The sequence below is a fragment of the Pseudophryne corroboree genome, chromosome 8, assembly GCF_028390025.1.
Source record: "Pseudophryne corroboree isolate aPseCor3 chromosome 8, aPseCor3.hap2, whole genome shotgun sequence".
NCBI lineage: Eukaryota > Metazoa > Chordata > Amphibia > Anura > Myobatrachidae > Pseudophryne > Pseudophryne corroboree.
Window position 1 is genome coordinate 352,862,595 of NC_086451.1, and position 25,227 is coordinate 352,887,821.

The following is a 25,227-nucleotide window of genomic DNA, read 5'->3' on the forward strand; positions in this document are numbered from 1 at the left end:
AGCATCGCAGTAAGAGGAGCATGGCTACATCTGTATACTGCAACTAAGCAGACTGGGTGACCTGCAAGGAGCACCTATCACACAATAGACCAAAAGGTGAAACGATGAAAAGATTGGGGCGATGTAGGGTTGGAAGTTACAGTCAAAAGAGCAATAGTGATTTCTATTAAATAGTAATTTATGCTTGTGCTGATTGTCATAGCAACATGCTTAGTATCAGCAGGGATTACAGTAATAATCTGCATCAGTGTACAGAAAGTATAACACATTTAACCTAAATGGACAAATTAGTTGACAACTTTTTTATTCAACTGCTTAATAGTATTAGTTTCCTTTACAATATTTAGGAATATTACATTCAATATGAACATTTACAGCTGAGAAAATAGATGCAGGATTGAGGTGGATTTCAACAATAGGTTGAGGACATTAAAAATTCAAGGAGGCAAAAGAATACCTCAAATTTTGTTGTGAATTACAAAATCTACATACAATAGGGGACATTTATGAAAATCGTTATTTAACTATGTAAAAGGTGACTTTCTCCTCAGCAACCAATCAGGTTCCGTAATTTTTCTAGCACACTTTAGAAAATCAAGTAGAACATCTTTGCTATGGTCACCATCACCTTTCCTGCAGCTGCCTATACAGCGGTTCTCATAAATGTCCCACATTGCGGGGGAGAGGGGGCATTGATATCTAACTAGCTTTCTTCAGATGTGAGTAGCTCTGAACGGTCTTCTCCACAGCTTTGTCCAGGCTGACCACAGGCTTGTAGCCCATGTCCTTCTTGGCCCGCTCACAGCTGTAATAGTGATAAGTCCCAGCCAGTGCAACTCTCATTGGTGTAAAAGTGGACTTAATTTTGACAAGAGGACTCAGAATTAAGACCAAAATAGACAAGAAAAGAGCAAGGTAGTAAGCCAACAAGAAAGGGATCTTGTACTTCGGGGCTTCATAATTCAGACCAATCAGAATGCGGGAAAGGAATGTCCAGAATGGGATAGGCTCATCATTTGTGATGTGGTAGGCCTAAATAAAGACAAATGACATTAGGAAAATGAACATCTGTGAACATGATAAAATAGCGCTATTGTATGTATTATTATATAAATAACAATAAACAAAAAAATAAGAATTTACTTACCGATAATTCTATTTCTCGGAGTCCGTAGTGGATGCTGGGGTTCCTGAAAGGACCATGGGGAATAGCGGCTCCGCAGGAGACAGGGCACAAAAGTAAAGCTTTTACAGGTCAGGTGGTGTGTACTGGCTCCTCCCCCTATGACCCTCCTCCAGACTCCAGTTAGGTACTGTGCCCGGACGAGCGTACACAATAAGGGAGGATTTTGAATCCCGGGTAAGACTCATACCAGCCACACCAATCACACCGTACAACTTGTGATCTAAACCCAGTTAACAGTATGATAACAGAGGAGCCTCTGAAAGATGGCTTCCTAAACAATAACCCGAATTAGTTAACAATAACTATGTACAAGTATTGCAGATAATCCGCACTTGGGATGGGCGCCCAGCATCCACTACGGACTCCGAGAAATAGAATTATCGGTAAGTAAATTCTTATTTTCTCTATCGTCCTAAGTGGATGCTGGGGTTCCTGAAAGGACCATGGGGATTATACCAAAGCTCCCAAACGGGCGGGAGAGTGCGGATGACTCTGCAGCACCGAATGAGAGAACTCCAGGTCCTCCTTTGCCAGGGTATCAAATTTGTAAAAATTTACAAACGTGTTCTCCCCTGACCACGTAGCTGCTCGGCAGAGTTGTAATGCCGAGACCCCTCGGGCAGCCGCCCAAGATGAGCCCACCTTCCTTGCGGAATGGGCCTTAACAGATTTAGGCTGTGGCAGGCCTGCCACAGAATGTACAAGTTGAATTTTGTTACAAATCCAACGAGCAATCGACTGCTTAGAAGCAGGTGCACCCAACTTGTTGGGTGCATACAGTATAAACAGCGAGTCAGATTTTCTGACTCCAGCCGTCCTTTAAATGTATATTTTTAAGGCTCTGACAACGTCCAACAACTTGGAGTCCTTCAAGTCGTCTGTAGCCGCAGGCACTACAATAGGCTGGTTCAGGTAAAACGCTGATACCACCTTAGGGAGAAAATGCGGACGCGTCCGCAGCTCTGCCCTATGTCGAATGGAAAATTAAATAAGGGCTTTTATAAAACAAAGCCGCCAGTTCAGATACTCTCCCGGCCGAAGCCAGGGCCAGTAACATAGTCACTTTCCATGTGAGATATTTCAAATCCACATTCTTTAGTGGTTCAAACCAATTGGATTTGAGGAAATCTAAAACTACATTTAGATCCCACGGTGCCACCTTAGGCACCACAGGAGGCTGTATATGCAGTACTCCTTTGATAAAAATCTGGACCTCAGGGACTGAGGCCAATTCTTTTTGGAAGAATATTGATAGGGCCGAAATTTGAACCTTAATAGATCCCAATTTGAGACCCATAGACAATCCTGATTGCAGGAAATGTAGGAAAACGACCCAGTTGAAATTCCTCCATCGGAGCACTCCGCTGCTCGCACCACGCAACATATTTTCGCCAAATACGGCGATAATGCTTCGCGGTGACTTCCTTCCTTGCCTTTATCAAGGTAGGAATGACTTCTTCTGGAATGCCTTTTCCTTTTAGGATCTGGCATTCAAACGCCATGCCGTCAAACGCAGCCGCGGTAATTCTTGAAAAAGACAAGTACCCTGCTGAAGCAGGTCCCTTCTCAGAAGTAGAGGCCACGGATCGTCCGTGACCATCTCTTGAAGTTCCGGGTACCAAGTCCTTCTTGGCCAATCCGGAGCCACTAGTCTTACTCCTCTTTGCCGTATAATCCTCAATACCTTTGGTATGAGAGGCAGAGGAGGAAACACATATACCGACTGGTACACCCAAGGTGTTACCAGCGCGTCTACAGCTATTGCCTGCGGATCTCTTGACCTGGCGCAATACCTGTCCAGTGTTTTGTTGAGGCGAGACGCCATCATGTCCACCATTGGTTTTACCCAACGGTTTAATAGCATGTGGAAAACTTCTGGATGAAGTCCCCACTCTCCCGGGTGAAGGTCGTGTCTGCTGAGGAAGTCTGCTTCCCAGTTGTCCACGCCCGGGATGAATACTGCTGACAGTGCTATCACGTGATTCTCCGCCCAGCGAAGGATCCTGGCAGCTTCTGCCATTGCCCTCCTGCTTCTTGTGCCGCCCTGTCTGTTTACATGGGCGACTGCCGTGATGTTGTCCGACTGGATCAACACCGGTCTTCCTTGAAGCAGAGGTTCCGCCTGGCTTAGAGCATTGTAGATTGCTCTTAGTTCCAGAATGCTTATGTGAAGAGACTTTTTCAGGCTCGACCACACTCCCTGGAAATTTCTTCCCTGTGTGACTGCTCCCCAGCCTCTCAGGCTGGCCTCCGTGGTCACCAGGATCCAATCCTGCATGCCGAATCTGCGGCCCTCCAATAGATGAGCCTCCTGCAACCACCACAGAAGGGATACCCTTGTCCTCGGCGACAGGGTTATCCGCAGGTGCATCTGAAGATGCGACCCTGACCATTTGTCCAACAGATCCCTTTGCATGGAATCTGCCGAAAGGGATTGCTTCGTAAGAAGCTACCATTTTTTCCCAGGACTCTTGTGCATTGATGTACAGACACCTTTCCTGGTTTTAGGAGGTTCCTGACCAGGTCAGATAACTCCTTGGCTTTTTCTTCGGGAAGAAAAACCTTTTTCTGAACTGTGTCCAGAATCATCCCCAGGAACAGCAGACGAGTTGTCGGCATTAATTGGGATTTTGGAATATTCAGAATCCATCCGTGCTGCTTTAGCACCTCTTGAGATAGTGCTAAACCCATCTCTAGCTGTTCTCTGGACCTTGCCCTTATTAGGAGATCGTCCAAGTATGGGATAATTAATACGCCTTTTCTTCGAAGAAGAAATATTATCTCGGCCATTACCTTTGTAAAGACCCGAGGTGCCGTGGACAAACCAAACGGCAGCGTCTGAAACTGATAGTGACAGTTTTGTACAACGAACCTGAGGTACCCCTGGTGTGAGGGGTAATTGGAACGTGGAGATACGCATCCTTGATGTCCAAGGATACCATAAAGTCCCCTTCTTCCAGGTTCGCTATCACTGTTCTGAGTGACTCCATCTTGAACTTGGACTTCTTTATGTACAGGTTCAAGGACTTCAGATTTAGAATAGGCCTTACCGAGCCATCCGGCTTCGGTACCACAAAAAGAGTGGAATAATACCCCTTCCCTTGTTGTAGAAGAGGTACCTTGACTATCACCTGCTGAGAATACAGCTTGTGAATGGCTTCCAAAACCGTCTCCCTTTCTGAGGGGGACGTTGGTAAAGCAGACTTCAGGAAACGGCGAGGTGGCTCTGTCTCTAATTTCAACCTGCACCCCTGAGATATTATCTGCAGGATCCAGGGATTTACCTGCGAGTGAGCCCACTGCGCGCTGTAATTCTTGAGACGACCGCCTACCGCCCCCGAGTCCGCTTGCGAAGCCCCAGCGTCATGCTGAGGCTTTTGTAGAAGCCGGGGAGGGCTTCTGTTCCTGGGAAGGAGCTGCCTGTTGCTGTCTCTTCCCTCGTCCTCTGCCTCGTGGCAGATATGAATAGCCCTTTGCTCTCTTATTTTTAAAGGAACGAAAGGGCTGCGTTGAAAGGTCGGTGCCTTTTTCAGTTGGGGAGTGACTTGAGGTAGAAAGGTGGATTTCCCGGCCGTAGCCGTGGCCACCAAATCCGATAGACCGACCCCAAATAACTCCTCTACGCATCGCCTGTCCACTGTCGTGTCCATAAAGCTCTTCTGGCCGAAATGGACATAGCACTTACCCGTGATGCCAGTGTGCAGATATCTCTCTGTGCATCACGCATATAAAGAAATGCATCCTTTATTTGTTCTAACGACAGTAAAATATTGTCCCTGTCCAGGGTATCAATATTTTCGATCAGGGACTCTGACCAAACTACCCCAGCACTGCACATCCAGGCAGTCGCAATAGCTGGTCGTAGTATAACACCTGCATGTGTGTATATACCTTTTTGGATATTTTCCATCCTCCTATCTGATGGATCTTTAAGTGCGGCCGTCTCAGGAGAGGGTAACGCCACTTGTTTTGATGAGCGTGTTAGCGCTTTGTCCACCCTAGGAGGCGTTTCCCAGCGCTCCCTAACCTCTGGCGGGAAAGGGTATAAAGCCAATAACTTCTTTGAAATTAGCAGTTTTTTATCGGGGCACCCCACGCTTCATCACACACGTCATTTAATTCTTCTGATTCGGTAAAAACTACTGGTAGTTTTTTCACACCCCACATAATACCCTGTTTAGTGGTACCTGTAGTATCAGCTAAATGTAACATCTCCTTTATTGCCAAAATCATATAACGTGTGGCCCTACTGAGCGGATTCGGTTTTACTCGGTTTTACTCGGTTCTCAAAACCGAATCTTATTGGCTATCCAAAACACGTGACATCCGTGAGCCAATTAGATGCCGTTTTGAGAACCGAGTAAAACCGAGTAAAACCGAACCCGCTCATCTCTAGGAAAATACGGTTGATTCGTCACCTTCACCACCGGAATCAGTGCCTGTGTCTGGGTCTGTGTCGACCGACTGAGGCAAGGGGCGTTTTACAGCCCCTGACGGTGTTTGAGGCGCCTGGACAGGCACTAATTGAGTGTCCGGCCGCCTCATGTCGGCAAACGACTGCTTAAGCGAGTTGACGCTATCCCGTAATTCCACAAATAAAGGCATCCATTCTGGTGTCGACCCCCTAGAAGGTGACATCCTCATATTTGGCAATTGCTCCGCCTCCACACCAATAACGTCCTCATACATGTCGACACACACGTACCGACACACAGCAGACACACAGGGAATGCTCTATACGAAGACAGGACCCACTAGCCCTTTGGGGAGACAGAGGGAGAGTCTGCCAGCACACACCAAAAAGCGCTATATATGACAGGGATAGCCTTATGATTAAGTGCTCCCTTATAGCTGCTTTTATATTAATATATTGCCATTTATTTTGCCCCCCCTCTCTGTTATACCCTGTTTCTGTAGTGCAGTGCAGGGGAGAGACCTGGGAGCCTTCCTGACCAGCGGAGCTGTGACAGAAAATGGCGCCGTGTGCTGAGGAGATAGGCCCCGCCCCTTTTCCGGCGGGCTCGTCTCCCGCTATTTAGTACATTTAGGCAGGGGTAAATATCTCCATATAGCCTCCGGAGGCTATATGTGAGGTATTTTTAGCCTTTTTAAAGGTTTTCATTTGCCTCCCAGGGCGCCCCCCCCCCAGCGCCCTGCACCCTCAGTGACTGCCGTGTGAAGTGTGCTGAGAGGAAAATGGCGCACAGCTGCAGTGCTGTGCGCTACCTTAAGAAGACTGCAGGAGTCTTCAGCCGCCGATTCTGGACCTCTTCTTGCTTCAGCATCTGTGAGGGGGCCGGCGGCGTGGCTCCGGTGACCATCCAGGCTGTACCTGTGATCGTCCCTCTGGAGCTTCATGTCCAGTAGCCAAGAAGCCAATCCATCCTGCACGCAGGTGAGTTCACTTCTTCTCCCCTCTGTCCCTCGTTGCAGTGATCCTGTTGCCAGCAGGAATCACTGTAAAATAAAAAACCTAAGCTAAACTCTCTAAGCAGCTCTTTATGAGAGCCACCTAGAATTGCACCCTTCTCGGCCGGGCACAAAAATCTAACTGGAGTCTGGAGGAGGGTCATAGGGGGAGGAGCCAGTACACACCACCTGACCTGTAAAAGCTTTACTTTTGTGCCCTGTCTCCTGCGGAGCCGCTATTCCCCATGGTCCTTTCAGGAACCCCAGCATCCACTTAGGACGATAGAGAAACCACTAATACCGCACCTTTCCGCACAGAGGAGAGTCTTTCTGCAGGTACTCAGCTGCCAGTATATGACCATGTACCACATTTTCCACATACGTAAAATCCACCAAATTCTTCCCATTTCTAGAAATAAAAGGTAAGAAAGCATTGTCAAACACAACTCTGCTGGCAGTATACTATGATCAGTAAGCACCCTGGTGTTATTTTTTTTTGGGTGCAACGTGAGAATTTCAATGAACTGGTTATGTAATTGCTGCCTGCATGTCAGCAAGCACGGCACCTGGCTGCTACTGCTTACATGATGGACAATGAAGGCTCTGTGACTAGGTGTTCTGTAGGTGAGGAGATCTGAAGCTTACAACTCTGGTGGTTACGCCACACTACTGGGGCATTGTGACATATGGGGACAGCAACGGCAAGATCACTTTCTTGATGTGTTTTAATTATTGATTAGGTGTCCCTACTTATTTTTTAACTCACGAAAGCTCTACATTGTAAATAGTGACAGCAGCTTAGAGCCCTAAGGGAGTGGGTACCATATGGAAAGAATAACAGTATGCCCGCCTGCCATATTGTATGTGCACTCTTGTGTTAAATATACATAAACAGAATATATTTGCAGTACAAGTGTCTCTAATTGAAAGGCATAGCCAAACCATACAAAGACAATGTAACACATCTCATCTTGCGTAAGGAATAAGAATGGCTGAAAAAAGTGCAGATTCTGAGCTTGTCACTACTGCAGCTATTAGTACATGAACGTTCACAAATTCTGTATGTCACATAGAGGTGACTGTAGGGAGTGCAGTATTCTGCCTCCTGTAGTGTAAGGAAGGAATAAATGCCGTCTGGTGCAAAATCACGTTTCTGTGTTCTGTAAGTTACTTGAATGAACAATTGGTAGACAGTAAGGGGTGAATTTACTAAGATGGGAGTTCTATTTAAGATGGGATGTTGCCCATAGCAACCAATCAGATTCTACTTCTCATTTATCTAGCACCTTCTAGAAGGTAATACCTGGAATCTGACTGGTTGCTATGGGCAACATCCCATCTTAAACAGAACTCCCATCTTAGTAAATTTACCCCTAAATCTGGATGATGGAAAAGCCACTTTTCAAATCACAGAATTACCTGATTTTTGCACCTCTCCAAATATTGCCGACATTGAGGGGTGATTCAGAACTGATCGCTGGGCTGCTAAAATTGTTGTCCTGAGATCAGAACACAGAAACAAATGTACAGATGGCGCTTCAGTTCAGAGGTGCTGCAATCTCCCAGCTGGGACGGTTATCAATTTCCCAAAAAGTTCAATCCTAGTTCTATGGTTTTGCTGGGGTGCGCTCCCTGGGTCACTACGGGTATTGTTTCTTTATATAGAAGGGGGAAGTTCTCCTCACTGGACAGCTTATCAGCAGTACTTCTTTGTTCCGATATAACACTATGTCCTCAAAAAAAGAATTTGTATATAGTGAAGTACCGTAGGGATCAAATGGGTTCTCAGAAATTCCAATCACATATAAGATATGATGTAAAAGAAAAAACTTTAATCCACCTAAGTGTGGCGGACCTACGTACCGGACTTAATGGGGTGTCAGCAGTGCCCACCCAATTACGCTTGTAGTATCCCTTCCTTTATTCCTGTAGATTCCAATATTGGTTCTTCCCTAGTTCTCCTTTACCTCTCCGTCCAGGTAAAACGTTTCCGTGAATAGGAAAAAATATACCAATATATAGTGAAGTATTGCTTGTAATAAGGTATAAAAGTTATTTATTCATAAAGTGCAGAATTAATTTTTTTTTTAAAAACACTAGACGTCTTGATCACAATATACAAGATAAAAAATTTTTTAAATCCACCACAGATTGGTGGACCCACGTGCCAGAGGTTATGGGGTGTCACAATGGCCCACCCAAACAGCGCTTGCAATGTAGCTCCCCGGGGTGTATAGCAGCAATCAGCGTGTTCCCTCTGGCTCCAGTAGGTACCTCCAATCAGTCACCAACGCGTTTCTGCCCTCTAGGGGCCTTTGTCAAGGTGTGTCACGCTGATTGCTGCTATACACCCCGGGGAGCTACATTGCAAGCGCTGTTTGGGTGGGCCATTGTGACACCCCATAACCTCTGGTACGTGGGTCCACCAATCTGTGGTGGATTTAAAAAATTTTTTATCTTGTATATTGTAATCAAGACGTCTAGTGTTTTTAAAAAAAAAAAAAAATTTCTGCACTTTATGAATAAATAACTTTTATACCTTATTACAAGCAATACTTCACTATATATTGGTATATTTTTTCCTATTCACGGAAACGTTTTACCTGGACGGAGAGGTAAAGGAGAACTAGGGAAGAACCAATATTGGAATCTACAGGAATAAAGGAAGGGATACTACAAGCGTAATTGGGTGGGCACTGCTGACACCCCATTAAGTCCGGTACGTAGGTCCGCCACACTTAGGTCGATTAAAGTTTTTTCTTTTACATCATATCTTATATGTGATTGGAATTTCTGAGAACCCATTTGATCCCTACGGTACTTCACTATATACAAATTCTTTTTTTGAGGACATCGTGTTATATCGGAACAAAGAAGTACTGCTGATAAGCTGCCCAGTGAGGAGAACTTCCCCCTTCTATATAAAGAAACAATACCCGTAGTGACCCAGGGAGCGCACCCAAGCAAAACCATAGAACTAGGACTGAGATCAGAAAGCTGCCGCCTAAGGGGATTCTATATTCGCCATGCAAGTGTGCAATCGCATGTGTACGCCGAGCAGCTAAAAATCCCTCAGTCAGCGGACAGCTGCAAATCCATTCGTACCTCACTCACTAATGAATGATTTTTCCAGTGTGTGCAGTGTGTGCGCAGCCCAGGACTTTCTCCTACAGTGCGATGAGAACAGGCTGATCGGGACCGGAGCTGACATCACACACCCTCCCTGATAACGATTGGGTCTTCCTTGACACTCCCAGAAAACAGTCCGTTGCCATCCACTAACGGCCTCCTCCTGTCAATCAGCATGCGGCTGGCTGTGCGGTTAGAATTATCACACCAGCCTGTCGCTGATCAGCGATGTCTGTTTGCCGACGCGCGTGCGCATTGCGGTGCATACACATGCGCAGTTAATGGCTGATTGCCCTTTTTGTGGGAAAAACGCACAGCAGCGATCAGGTCTGAATCGGGCCTATTGTCTGTTAGTCGTTTGCACCTGCTTTGGCCGCTGAGTTTTCCATATTATTGTATTTGCTACAATTGTGATTTAACAGGGTTGGGATCAGGTTACCGGCGGTCAGCATACTGTTAGATTGCCGGGGGGGTGGAGGCAAGAGGAACGAAGCCCCTTGCGGCCTCGATGCGCTTGCCATGCAGCATGCTCGGTGGCTCCCTGCGTTCGCCACAGGTTCTATTCCCACTCGTGGACGAGTCGGAATAGTCGCCGTCAGTCAGCATGCACACGGGATCCCGACCCCGCCGGTCACATGATTGCATCCCACTTAACTAACAGGTCAGTCACAGCTGCCAACTGGATTACCACTATTATGAGTATTGCGGATTTAAGGCCTAATTCAGGAAGAATTGCAAATTCTGCTAATTAGCAGAATTTGCAATCCTTCTCGCATGCTTGGGGCCACCCATCACAGAGCAAGGCTTCCCAGCATGCTGACCAGTGCCCCCCCCCCCGCCCCTTTAACAAGCAGAATTTGAGGATGCCGGCAGGAGGCCCGCCGCCACGTCCCCGCTCGCGGCGGCTGCGTGCACGATCACGCCCTAACATGCCCCCGTTCGCGTCACACCGCCCCTGCTACGCTCCGTCTCCACCCTGGAAACGGAGTGTTGCCGCCCCCCTGCCCGCGACCGCCTGATTGACAGGCAGAGGCAATTACATTTTCTGCAGCCCCCCACCAGCAGAAAGTGCAGGACGGGCGATCAGAATAATTCCTGTTGGATCGCAATTTGCTTTTTTGTGCCTTAGCAAACAGCATCGCAGTGGGGCACTTAATTTGGAGAATGCCGGTTCTCACGACTAAGGCACAAGTACCAGCATTCTCCGACATAACAGCGTGCTGAATTGAATAGCTCAGAGACCTCCTACCTGGCGCTATTAACAGCGCACTGTATTGAATCGACCCCAAAAATACATAAAGGATTGTGTTCAACTACAAGTAGAGTGTTTTGTTTTTCTTTCGGATTTTTGTTTTAGTAGCAGAATCAATTAACAGCAGCCGTGGTAAGCTGACATACACAGCATCTCAGGGATTGTTACTGAACTTTAACAACTGAAGTAAAAGTTGGATAACACCGATAAGTAAATATATTACATGAATGCATAGACCAGTGTCTTCATCCTGTGCATCTCCAGATGCAAGTCTGAGGTAATTTCTTGATTCTGATCAGGACAACAGGCCAGGATGCTGGTACAGACAGGTAATGTGTAAAGCGGAGGAGATAAGAATGGAACTAAGGGGGTAATTCCAAGTTGATCGCAGCAGGACATTTTTTAGCAGTTGGGCAAAACCATGTGCACTGCAGGGGGGGCAGATATAACATGTGCAGAGAGAGATAGATTTGGGTGTGGTGTGTTCAATCTGCAATCTAAATTGCAGTGTAAAAATAAAGCAGCCAGTATTTACCCTGCACAGAAACAAAATAACCCACCCAAATCTAACTCTCTCTGCAAATGTTATACCTGCCCCCCCTGCAGTGCAAATGGTTTTGCCCAACTGCTAAAAAATATCCTGCTGCGATCAACTTGGAATTACCCCCTAAGTACGCAGCAACACTTACCCAATCATAAATTTCATTTTGCCACTTTTCGCTGTCTCCACCAGTATAGGTACAAGCTGGGGGTCTCGTGGCCCAAATATGCCGTGAGGCCTGATAGCCACAGTCACAAAGTTGTTTGCTGGGTCATTTGCTCCCAAAACCTCCTACAATAGAGTTATTTGTTCAGCAGAGGTAACAATGCAGAGATGGTGGTCATTAATAAACTGCAAAGCTGTTATAACCAATAGACAAAAGGAATATATAATTTCTTACTTAGTTTTATTTATGTCTTACAGACGTCACTGTGCCTGTTGCCGACTATCAAAAACTGCTCAATGCTAAGCATCAAGCTGCATACTAAAGGGGTTAGGCACAAGAAGAAGCCGATAGTCACAGTTCTTTATGGCATAATAGTAACATGTCATCATCAGTTAAAGCTGAATCACATTTTACTTCTATTGATCAGTTACCTTTACATATAAAAGCACCAGTCTAACCTTCTCTTGAAGAATCTTAGTTTCTGTATAATAATCAATGGGTTTCTTAGCATAAGGAAGCTCCTCCGATCCATTCTTAATATCTTTACCTTCAAAGATCACACTCGCACTGCTGGTCAGCACTAGTTTCTAGAAACAAATGAAAGCAGGTGTCACTACAGCAACATAATTACTCCTTTTACTTTGTAGAACAATGATGAACAAAAGAGCCAGATTATATTAGGACATAACTGCAGAGACTGTAACATTTAATACTATGATGTCTGGATGAATGTTGCGCCTGTCCAACCAGGGATCATTATCACTATCTACCACCCTAATGTGGATCGCCATGCCTATCAGCAGCTGGAGGCCTCCAGTGTAGAGTCTGAAGTCGTTACAAGTGGCTACTGCTACGTTCTCACACTCTCACTGTGAGCAGATGCTGAAGATCGAGTTTATGGTGTTCTCACACATTTTATGCCTGTTCACTAAAACTAAATGAGTGGTTTCTTATTTATTTTTTTGCACAATCAGACTCAAAGGTGTTTATTACACTCTGCTTGTCAGCGCATAAAATAGTCTTTGAACTACTACTACTACTACTACTACTACTACTACTAGCTCAAAAGTTATCAACAATCTAATGACTGCTATATAAAAGGCAAACTATTGCTGATTTAAAAGGCCCAGCCAATGGTGATTTCTGCAATATTTAAAATCATCTATTCCACTTGCACAAACCTCAGTTTCTTTCTAGGAGGGGTAATTCAGACTGTGATCGCTGCAGCAGTCATGCGGCAGCTGCATGACGTCACGCGCAGTTGTTGCGACCCATGACACGGAGCTGCTTTGGCAGAGAGCTACTCGTCAGGTACATTTGTACCTGTTCATAGGGGGTGGGGGGAGGGTTAGGGCCAGACATGCGGGGTGGACTAGCCCTGTGCTGGGCGTTCCCAGCATGTCTGTGAAACTGATCGCAGATGTGCTAAATTTTAGCACATCTACGATCAGATCTCAATTAGGGCCTAGGTCACTAAGCTATACAATAGTGAAACGCCATCCAAATTCATCCAGCAGTTTGTGTGTGATGCCGGAACAAAGAGAAAGACAAAAATTCCTAAAAAATGTTTTTGTTTTCATAGGTCATAAACAGTCCCTAGAATTATACTTCTAAAACAAATTGTTACGTATAGACACAGCCCTTACAGTTTTATTATATGTATAGATAAATGTAGATTTGCAGTATACAGATCGCTGATCTTTGGAGGACTACACAGCATCTATTTAGCCATTACATGTATCTCAGCTCTGCAATAGTGCAGGGAAATTAGTGTAAGTACGTCACCGTTCAGTATTTTTATACAGCATCCTACATCTTCTCGTTCTGCGACGGTTGATGGTTATCACATAAAACGGAGGAGTGAACAGTAATACAGGGTCACATGTTACGTTAAATAGAGACAAATGCACCCATTATAGTACATTCTCTTTCCCCACCAGAGTGCACACTCTCTCCTGTACAGGGTGCATACCATTTATCTTCACATCTGCATTCATGATGTGTGTCCCTGTTTTGTATGCTCTATTTTACCGGATGTCATGCACTGTGGAGCCTTACAAGTCAATGCCCATAAGAATACACAACTTGCCACTGCAAGTCTCATGGCTAAATCGCCAACATCTAGTCACAACACGCAGGCTATTTCAATTGTTTATCTTTCTGTTAGCCCTCTCACAAGCCGCCCATGCCACACGTCCCCTGTCCTCACTAATACTGCTGCACTAGTGCTCAGGTCACTTACTGCCTTCTACAAGATCAACAAGATCCTCCCATCCACATGCCCTGATTGGGTAATACACAGTGTAGACCCAGAGGAGCAGGATATGAAGCACAATAAGTCGGTAATACTCTAGCTAAGTATCATTTAAAAATAATCACCACATACATCTACCTAACCTCTTTTCTTTCTGAACTTGCCCCCAACAATGGTGTTGTTTCAGATTAATAATAATAATCATTTTATTTATATAGCGCTCTTTCTCCAATAGGACTCAAGGCGCTTAACAGATACATGGCATAATATAGTACAGAAACAATGAAGTACAGAAAAGCTTTTCATAAAATACAGAAGCATGTAGATATAAAGGGACATTATGGAAATGTTTGAGTAAACAGGAAAGTCTTGAGTCTATTTTTGAAGGATTCTATAGTCGGGACTCTCGCACTGTGCGGGGAAGTGTACCTTCGTGTTCTAACATCCAATTCTTGTCCCTGTTCGCTCGCCTCTTCTTTTTATTGATTCAGAAGGTTATTTTGTGCGTTTTCCTCATTGCTACTCACTCATCCACCCTACTTATATTCTTATAGTTCAGCGATTACAGCGATGAACCTGCTCCAGTAAGCTGGTGAACTACAAGAACATGCCCCTCGCATCTAAGCCTCATCCCCTCCCATTAGATGGTAAACTCCCCCAAGCAGGACCTTCTGTGGTTGTGTCCGTTTCCACCTCGTACATTAGTGCATCCTTGTATTATGACTCTTATATGTTCCTTACTAAGCTTTATCAGTACACCATTTCTAATTATAGTGCTAGCATATTCTGTTGTGCTTTGCAATCCGAAAGACAGCATTAAGAGACAGAGAAGAGGGCCCTGCTCACAAGCTTTAGGTTTGGTCATTTGCCTATTATGTCTTACATTTTCTTCTTCATTTCTTGATAGGATTGCACTTATGCTTCTTGAATGTTCTGCTTCGGCTTGCAGGGCCCCTATGTTTTAGTAACTATGCGTCCTTCTCAACTGTACCTCACCTCTGTTTTTGGTGGCGTCATATAAATGCTAATAAGAATGATCCAATTGAGTTTGGATTATTATCAGATTTGTTTCTGGGAAATATGCCAGAAAACTGGACCAAATACCACTGAGGAACGCTCATTGTATCTGGCCTGTTAACAGTGTTTATTCCCTTAGATTGTCAACTATAGTAAGCAGACCCACTTACAGTATGTATTTTTTTAATGCATCTTACAAATGCGATCATGGAATGTACAACTTCCCTGTTTGAACAATATAAAGTATAAAATAATAAAATAAAAGTAATACATAGTAAGCTTGTAAAGTGGGCAATGTTGCAGAATAAAGTACATTTGTTACTCCAATCACCTGAACACCAGATTCCTTGCAGGCTTCAAGCACTGTCTTTGTTCCGATATAGTTTACTCTGTAGAAAAGCTCTTTGTTGTCACTGGAAGGGGCTGGCGATGCACAGTGGAAGACGACATTTACACCTTGTAGGGCTGGCAATAAATCCTGAGATTCAAAATAAAATATAAAAATTATGAGTATATGACACATTTGACCCTAATTATCTAAGGGAGGTGTAGCAAGGATACCTGCTTTGCTGGGGGCTATCCAAGTAGCCCCGATAAGTTGGCGCTTGCTGAGTCTAATCAAAGATTGTTTCACCTGCCTCAGGCAGGCAAAACGAAATCTCCAAAAGCAGCCACCGCGGCCAGCGAGAACACACAAGTTTCAGTAGTAAGGGTACCATAAGGGAAAAGATGAATATCTACACTATAAAGCAGACAGTCTGAGTGCCCACACTGCCAGACTTGTTAAGTATTTGGTATAAAGTTTAAAAATTCAGCCAGGAGAGAGGCAGACAATTCTCTTCCTGGAGTCCGGTTAGGGAATGGTGAGAATTGGTGAGAATTTCTGGCTCTTTGCAGCACCTACTCTTTGGAGAATAGAGAAAGGTACCCAAACCTAATTATGGCCCCAAGTGCAATAATAAACCCTCATAAAAAATAAGATTTTACTTACCGATAAATCTATTTCTCGGAGTCCGTAGTGGATGCTGGGGTTCCTGAAAGGACCATGGGGAATAGCGGCTCCGCAGGAGACAGGGCACAAAAAGTAAAGCTTTTCCGATCAGGTGGTGTGCACTGGCTCCTCCCCCTATGACCCTCCTCCAGACTCCAGTTAGGTACTGTGCCCGGACGAGCGTACACAATAAGGGAGGATTTTGAATCCCGGGTAAGACTCATACCAGCCACACCAATCACACCGTACAACTTGTGATCTAAACCCAGTTAACAGTATGATAACAGCGGAGCCTCTGAAAGATGGCTTCCTTTAACAATAACCCGAATTAGTTAACAATAACTATGTACAACTTATGCAGATAATCCGCACTTGGGATGGGCGCCCAGCATCCACTACGGACTCCGAGAAATAGATTTATCGGTAAGTAAAATCTTATTTTCTCTATCGTCCTAGTGGATGCTGGGGTTCCTGAAAGGACCATGGGGATTATACCAAAGCTCCCAAACGGGCGGGAGAGTGCGGATGACTCTGCAGCACCGAATGAGAGAACTCCAGGTCCTCCTTAGCCAGAGTATCAAATTTGTAAAATTTTACAAACGTGTTCTCCCCTGACCACGTAGCTGCTCGGCAAAGTTGTAATGCCGAGACCCCTCGGGCAGCCGCCCAAGATGAGCCCACCTTCCTTGTGGAGTGGGCCTTTACAGATTTAGGCTGTGGCAAGCCTGCCACAGAATGTGCAAGTTGGATTGTGCTACAGATCCAACGAGCAATCGTCTGCTTAGACGCAGGAGCACCCATCTTGTTGGGTGCATACAATATAAACAACGAGTCAGATTTTCTGACTCCAGCTGTCCTTGCAATATATATTTTTAATGCTCTGACAACGTCCAGTAACTTGGAGTCCTCCAAGTCACTTGTAGCCGCAGGCACTACAATAGGCTGGTTCAGATGAAATGCTGACACCACCTTAGGGAGAAAATGCGGACGAGTTCGCAGTTCTGCCCTGTCCGAATGGAAAATCAGATATGGGCTTTTGTAAGATAAAGCTGCCAATTCTGACACTCTCCTGGCAGAAGCCAGGGCTAGAAGCATGGTCACTTTCCATGTGAGATATTTCAAATCCACCTTTTTTAGTGGTTCAAACCAATGAGATTTTAGGAAGTCCAAAACCACATTTAGATCCCACGGTGCCACTGGAGGCACCACAGGAGGCTGTATATGCAGCACTCCCTTAACAAAGGTCTGGACTTCAGGGACTGAAGCCAATTCTTTTTGAAAGAAAATCGACAGGGCCGAAATTTGAACCTTAATAGATCCCAATTTGAGACCCATTGACAATCCTGATTGCAGGAAATGTAGGAATCGACCCAGTTGAAATTCCTCCGTCGGAGCACTCCGATCTTCGCACCACGCAACATATTTTCGCCAAATTCGGTGATAATGTTGCACGGTTACTTCCTTCCTTGCTTTAATCAAAGTAGGAATGACTTCTTCCGGCATGCCTCTTTCCTTTAGGATCCGGCGTTCAACCGCCATGCCGTCAAACGCAGCCGCGGTAAGTCTTGAAACAGACAGGGACCCTGCTGAAGCAAGTCCCTCCTTAGAGGTAGAGGCCACGGATCTTCCGTGATCATCTCTTGAAGTTCCGGGTACCAAGTCCTCCTTGGCCAATCCGGAACCACTAGTATCGTTCTTACGCCTCTTTGCCGTATAATTCTCAATACTTTTGGTATGAGAGGCAGAGGAGGAAACACATACACCGACTGGTACACCCAAGGCGTTACCAGCGCGTCCACAGCTATTGCCTGCGGATCTCTTGACCTGGCGCAATACCTGTCCAGTTTTTTGTTGAGGCGAGACGCCATCATGTCCACCATTGGTCTTTCCCAACGGGTTACCAGCATGTGGAAGACTTCTGGATGAAGTCCCCACTCTCCCGGGTGAAGATCGTGTCTGCTGAGGAAGTCTGCTTCCCAGTTGTCCACTCCCGGGATGAACACTGCTGACAGTGCTATCACATGATTCTCTGCCCAGCGAAGAATCCTTGCAGCTTCTGCCATTGCCCTCCTGCTTCTTGTGCCGCCCTGTCTGTTCACATGGGCGACTGCCGTGATGTTGTCCGACTGGATCAATACCGGTTTTCCCTGAAGCAGAGGTTCTGCCTGGTTTAGAGCATTGTATATTGCTCTTAGTTCCAGAATGTTTATGTGAAGAGACGTTTCCAGGCTCGTCCATACTCCCTGGAAGTTTCTTCCTTGTGTGACTGCTCCCCAGCCTCTCAGGCTGGCGTCCGTGGTCACCAGGATCCAATCCTGTATGCCGAATCTGCGGCCCTCCAATAGATGAGCACTCTGCAACCACCACAGAAGAGACACCCTTGTCCTTGGAGACAGGGTTATCCGTAGGTGCATCTGAAGATGCGACCCTGACCATTTGTCCAGCAGATCCCTTTGGAAAATTCTTGCGTGGAATCTGCCGAATGGAATCGCTTCGTAAGAAGCCACCATTTTTCCCAGGACTCTTGTGCATTGATGTACAGACACCTTTCCTGGTTTTAGGAGGTTCCTGACAAGCTCGGATAACTCCTTGGCTTTTTCCTCCGGGAGAAAAACCTTTTTCTGAACCGTGTCCAGAATCATCCCTAGGAACAGCAGACGAGTTGTCGGCATTAACTGGGATTTTGGAATATTCAGAATCCACCCGTGCTGTTTTAGCACTTCTTGAGACAGTGCTAATCCCATCTCTAGCTGTTCTCTGGACCTCGCCCTTATTAGGAGATCGTCCAAGTATGGGATAATTAATACGCCTTTTCTTCGAAGAAGAATCATCATCTCGGCCATTACCTTTGTAAAGATCCGAGGTGCCGTGGACAATCCGAACGGCAGCGTCTGAAACTGATAGTGACAGTTTTGTACAACGAACCTGAGGTACCCCTGGTGTGAGGGGTAAATTGGAACGTGGAGATACGCATCCTTGATGTCCAAGGATACCATAAAGTTCCCCTCTTCCAGGTTCGCTATCACTGCTCTGAGTGACTCCATTTTGAACTTGAACTTCTTTATGTACAGGTTCAAGGACTTCAGATTTAGAATAGGCCTTACCGAGCCATCCGGCTTCGGTACCACAAAAAGAGTGGAATAATACCCCTTCCCTTGTTGCAGAAGAGGTACCTTGACTATCACCTGCTGAGAGTACAGCTTGTGAATGGCTTCCAACACCGTCTCCCTTTCGGAGGGGGACGTTGGTAAAGCAGACCTCAGGAAACGGCGAGGTGGATCTGTCTCTAATTCCAACCTGTATCCCTGAGATATTATCTGCAGGATCCAGGGATCTACTTGCGAGTGAGCCCACTGCGCGCTGTAATTTTTGAGACGACCGCCCACCGTCCCCGAGTCCGCTTGAGAAGCCCCAGCGTCATGCTGAGGCTTTTGTAGAAGCCGGGGAGGGCTTCTGATCCTGGGAAGGAGCTGCGTGTTGCTGTCTCTTCCCTCGACCTTTGCCTCGTGGCAAATATGAATAGCCCTTTGCTCTCTTATTTTTAAAGGAACGAAAGGGCTGCGGTTGAAAAGTCGGTGCCTTTTTCTGTTGGGGAGTGACTTGAGGTAGAAAGGTGGATTTCCCGGCTGTAGCCGTGGCCACCAAATCTGATAGACCGACTCCAAATAACTCCTCCCCCTTATACGGCAAAACTTCCATATGCCGTTTTGAATCCGCATCGCCTGTCCACTGTCGCGTCCATAAAGCTCTTCTGGCCGAAATGGACATAGCACTTACCCGTGATGCCAGTGTGCATATATCCCTCTGTGCATCACGCATATAAAGAAATGCATCCTTTATTTGTTCTAACGACAGTAGAATATTGTCCCTGTCCAGGGTATCAATATTTTCAATCAGGGATTCTGACCAAACTACCCCCGCACTGCCCATCCAGGCAGTTGCTACAGCTGGTCGTAGTATAACACCTGCATGTGTGTATATACTTTTTTGGATATTTTCCATCCTCCTATCTGATGGATCTTTAAGTGCGGCCGTCTCAGGAGAGGGTAACGCCACTTGTTTAGATAAGCGTGTTAGCGCCTTGTCCACCCTAGGAGGTGTTTCCCAGCGCTCCCTAACCTCTGGCGGGAAAGGGTATAATGCCAATAATTTCTTTGAAATTATCAGCTTTTTATCAGGGGCAACCCACGCTTCATTACACACGTCATTTAGTTCTTCTGATTCAGGAAAAACTATAGGTAGTTTTTTGATACCCCACATAATACCCTGTTTAGTGGTACCTGTAGTATCAGCTAAATGTAACGCCTCCTTCATTGCCAAAATCATATAACGTGTGGCCCTACTGGAAAATACGGTTGATTCGTCACCGTCACCACTGGAGTCATCGCCTGTGTCTGGGTCTGTGTCGACCGACTGAGGCAAAGGGCGTTTCACAGCCCCTGACGGTGTTTGAGTCGCCTGGACAGGCACTAATTGATTGTCCGGCCGTCTCATGTCGTCAAACGACTGCTTTAGCGTGTTGACACTATCCCGTAGTTCCATAAATAAAGGCATCCATTCTGGTGTCGACCCCCTAGGAGGTGACATCCCCATATTTGGCAATTGCTCCGCCTCCACACCAATATCGTCCTCATACATGTCGACACACACGTACCGACACACAGCAGACACACAGGGAATGCTCCTAATGAAGACAGGACCCACTAGCCCTTTGGGGAGACAGAGGGAGAGTTTGCCAGCACACACCAAAAGCGCTATATATATATCAGGGATAGCCTTATAATAAGTGCTCCCCTATAGCTGCTTTGTTATATAAAAATATCGCCATAAATTTGCCCCCCCTCTCTGTTTTACCCTGTTTCTGTAGTGCAGTGCAGGGGAGAGACCTGGGAGCCGTCCTGACCAGCGGAGCTGTGAGAGGAAATGGCGCCGTGTGCTGAGGAGATAGGCCCCGCCCCTTTTCCGGCGGGCTCGTCTCCCGCTATTTTGAGAAATCAGGCAGGGGTTAAATATCTCCATATAGCCTCTAGGGCTATATGTGAGGTATTTTTAGCCTTTATAGGTACTCATTTTGCCTCCCAGGGCGCCCCCCTCCCAGCGCCCTGCACCCTCAGTGACTGCCGTGTGAAGTGTGCTGAGAGGAAAATGGCGCACAGCTGCAGTGCTGTGCGCTACCTTTAGAAGACTGCAGGAGTCTTCAGCCGCCGATTCTGGACCTCTTCTGTCTTCAGCATCTGCAAGGGGGCCGGCGGCGCGGCTCCGGTGACCATCCAGGCTGTACCTGTGATCGTCCCTCTGGAGCTTGATGTCCAGTAGCCAAGAAGCCAATCCATCCTGCACGCAGGTGAGTTGACTCCTTCTCCCCTCAGTCCCTCGCTGCAGTGATCCTGTTGCCAGCAGGAATCACTGTAACATAAAAAACCTAGCTAAACTTTCTCTAAGCAGCTCTTTAGGAGAGCCACCTAGATTGCACCCTTCTCGGCCGGGCACAAAAATCTAACTGGAGTCTGGAGGAGGGTCATAGGGGGAGGAGCCAGTGCACACCACCTGATCGGAAAAGCTTTACTTTTTGTGCCCTGTCTCCTGCGGAGCCGCTATTCCCCATGGTCCTTTCAGGAACCCCAGCATCCACTAGGACGATAGAGAAATATGCAGTGAGTAATCTAAGGTCAGGTTTCTGCATACCAGTAATAGAAATAAAGCACTTCAGAGTTACAGTAAGACTATAACAAGCAAAAATCTGCAATTTGGCCACATGTGACAAGTTTGAACAGCACATCACACCATAGTCTGTAATGGGACAAATTACAGGCCTGGTTTCATAACAAGTGTTTACTTACCGAATATTGATTTTTGAGGAATGCACTTATTGAGGTTTGTGGAATATGAATGAATGGATTAATTTCTTATTATTTACTAATTGTAGTGTGTGGCCAGACAAAGTAAAATCACATAATAATCTGATCGAATGCAGTTGAAAAATATACGCAGAGAAATGTACAAGTAAACTTAATAATTAATTTAAGGTGTTTATGTAGATTTATTAGTTTGAGTGGAGAACCACCTTAAAGCAGTGCAACAAGGAACACAGAATTTTTTGTTAGAGTAATAAAGGAAGTAGCCCAGACGTGGTAACCAGCACTGTAGCACAAAAGCCATTTAACTGATGAGAACGTTATGTCGTTTTACCTTTTTGCTGCAAAGATCACCAATGTAAAACTGCACCCACTCATTCTCAAACCCTTGTCGGATATCAAACACATTAACAGAGTATCCTTTATCTAACAGGCGCTCCACCATGTGCTGTCCAAGAAATCCAGAACCCCCAATAACTGTGCATTTCTTGCTGGCCTGGAATATAGAAAATGGATAAAATGATGTATAACATTTTCGCTAAATCAGCAAACATTGGTACTTTCCACAACCCACAGGATATTACATTTAAGGTGAATGATGAAAGATGAATTAATGGTTTATAACAGACAGACAGCTAAACAAACAATGATTTGGTGTTTTGGAAAACACACTGTGGAAATGACCAATTGCAACCACTCATTGACAACGTACAGATGTGTCCACCTATTATCCTTTTTGCAACACAAAGAGCAAGACACCTGGCGCAACTTAGGTGCCATGGGCAGCAGATTAAGCATGACAATGCACGGCACAAGGCATGGTGTGGGTCACTTGTACCGGGCTTCTGTGTTTTGCCTTTTTACCCAGCTTGCGTACACCTGGGGGTTATTCAGAGTTGTTAGCAAACCCAAAAAGTTAGCAATTGGGTAAAACCATGTGCACTGCAGGTGGGTCAGATGTAACATGTGCAGAGAGATTTAGATTTGGGTGGGTTATATTGTTTCTGTGCATGGTAAATACTGGCGGCTTTATTTTTACACTGTAATTTAGATTTCTGTTTGAACGCACCCCACCCAAATCTAATTCTCTCTGCACATGTTATATCTGCCCCACCTGCAGTGCAACATGGTTTTGCCCAGTTGTGTGGGTTTTTTTTTGTTTGTCAACAAACTCTCAATATCCCCCTCTATCTTGAATTTTGCATCTTAAATTGCTTATACCGTACTAAGTACTTAAGATTAGTATATTTGTTGCAAAGGAATTAGTAGAAAGTCTCATATTTAAAGAAAAAAGTTGCATGGCACAGCTAAGTTGCAAATTCCTTGGCACACCAAATGGGCTATTTGTTGAGGATAGCTGTATGTGGACATGTCTGTAGGAATGAGGAATCAGAGTGGAAAATAGAAAGATGGGTAAAGGAAGCAGGTAACAGCAATCTACTCTGAATATGTACTGCTGGAAGAGGAACTGTAAGCAGCGGTGGCTCCTACTTACAGTTAGTCGAGGGGCTGCCACTACCCCATGCCCATAAATCCCTGGCTTCTATGGACTGCACCGATTGCAGCCCATATAAGCAGGATTGTGCTGTGCGAAAGGCAGGGGGTGGCTTCCTACAGGAACCCAGCTCTCTGCTTATCGCAGCCCGGTCTGGCAGCCAAGCAGGGAGGAAACATCTTCCACTGGGACTGCATCTGGCTTCACTGATACTGAGCTGGGTGGTGGAATTCACCTGGAGCAGGGGGAGGGGGTGGTGTTTTACTGTGCTGATTAATGTGATATATGACACTTGTATATCTGTGTACAATCGAGTCTCTGAATCTGTATACAAAGTGCTACAATGTAGCAGCTGCAGCTTTTTCTAATACAAGTTCTGTTCTACTCTGTATACAGACCCAGTCACACACAATATACTGTACAAGTGTCATATATCAAATATATCAGCACAGTCTCCTCAGGCGTCCTAGTCACACTGCGTTGTGATTAAGACACAGAGTTGCACAGGACCTGGCAGCTCACGCTGCATGGCGTATTGAGGCTGGATGTATGAGAACACACCTGTATACCTGTTTACATTCAGTTGAGTCAAGTGCCAAGTTTACCAGACACAGTATTTTCTACGTAGTGTTCACTCTATGGGGTAAATTTACTAAGATGTGAGTTCTCTTTAAGATGGGATGTTGCCCATAGCAACCAATCAGGTTACAGGTATTATCTTCTAGAAGGTGCTAGATAAATGATAAGTAGACTCGGATTGGTTGCTATGGGCATATTTAAAGTTTAAAGGGAAAAATTTTAGACAATGTATCTCTTCCGCTACTGTAGCAATACATCACGTCTAAAATATTGCCCTCCATAATATAAATATAGCCTCCTCACTAATCAGCGCATTGAGTGAACACTACGTTTAAGGCCATTACACATTACACATTCCACATATACAGTTTAGGAGTAACAGATATTTCACAATACTTACAGGACGTATTCGTGTGGCCATTTCTGACAGTTGCACTACTTCCTTTTGGTTGAAAAAAAAAGAAGAAAAAAAAAAGGATATTAGAATATTACCTATGTATTACAAACAGGGATTGCGTTTACATGTGTAAAGGGGGGTACTCACGGGAGAGATGTGTGCTGAGCGATCTTAACACAGACCGCTCAGCACACATCTCTCACCCCGCTCAGCACAGCGCGATGTGCTGAGCGAGGGGGAAAGCCGACGGGGGGCCGCTCACTTCACACAACGGTGAAGTGAGCGACTCGCTAGATTGAGCCTGCATGCAGGCTCAATCTAGCATCGGCGATAGCGATGTGCGGGGCCGCGCATCGCTATCGCTGGAGGGCATACACACGGCAGATCCGTGCTTAAAATCTAAGCAATCTAGCAAGATTGCTTAGATTTTAAGCACGGATCTCTCCGTGTGTACCCCCCTTAAGAGAAAGGTTATCAATTACAGATTACATACTAATTGACAATGAACTGAATAACGACTTGCAAAACAGGAATTATCGTTCTCACATTGGGATGATGTTATGTGACCGGCGGTCAGAAGACCGCTGGTCACAATACCGGCGCCAGGATCCCGCCCCCTCACAATTCCGACAGTCGGCTGACAGGGACTATTCCCACTTGTGGGTGTCCATGACAACCATAGAGTGGGAATGGAAATTGTGGCAATCACAGCTCATTGCATTCCTTCCCCCCCCCCCCCCCCCCCCAACGGTCATTTAAAAGCCGGGATCCCGCCTGTAACATGAACCCAACCCCTCACATTACCTACTTTCAGAACTGGGATAGAAGTCAGTGACACTTTCTCTGCAGATCAGGCCATATGATACAAGGCAAATTACAGTATATAATCTTACACTGGAATACTGTAGGGTCGTAGACCCTTCTAAAAGTAGGAAGTAAAATTATATCCTTCACAG

General features: G+C 45.7%; 1 protein-coding gene across 6 annotated transcripts in view; it reads right to left on the bottom strand.

Annotated features, from left to right (window-relative positions):
* Positions 1-287: 287 nt before the first annotated feature.
* The window catches only part of NSDHL (NAD(P) dependent steroid dehydrogenase-like), a 35,286-nt gene continuing 10,346 nt past the window's right edge, over positions 288-25,227 (bottom strand). For all 6 annotated transcript variants that reach the window (XM_063937507.1, XM_063937508.1, XM_063937510.1 and 3 more), the window contains 7 exons: positions 24,275-24,316; positions 22,135-22,296; positions 15,286-15,432; positions 12,142-12,270; positions 11,666-11,808; positions 6,902-7,004; positions 288-1,032 (listed from right to left, as the gene is read on the bottom strand). In XM_063937507.1, the coding sequence (XP_063793577.1) occupies positions 700-1,032; positions 6,902-7,004; positions 11,666-11,808; positions 12,142-12,270; positions 15,286-15,432; positions 22,135-22,296; positions 24,275-24,295 (1,038 nt within the window). In that variant the 5' untranslated portion in view covers positions 24,296-24,316 and the 3' untranslated portion in view covers positions 288-699. The remainder of the gene's footprint in view (positions 1,033-6,901; positions 7,005-11,665; positions 11,809-12,141; positions 12,271-15,285; positions 15,433-22,134; positions 22,297-24,274; positions 24,317-25,227) is intronic.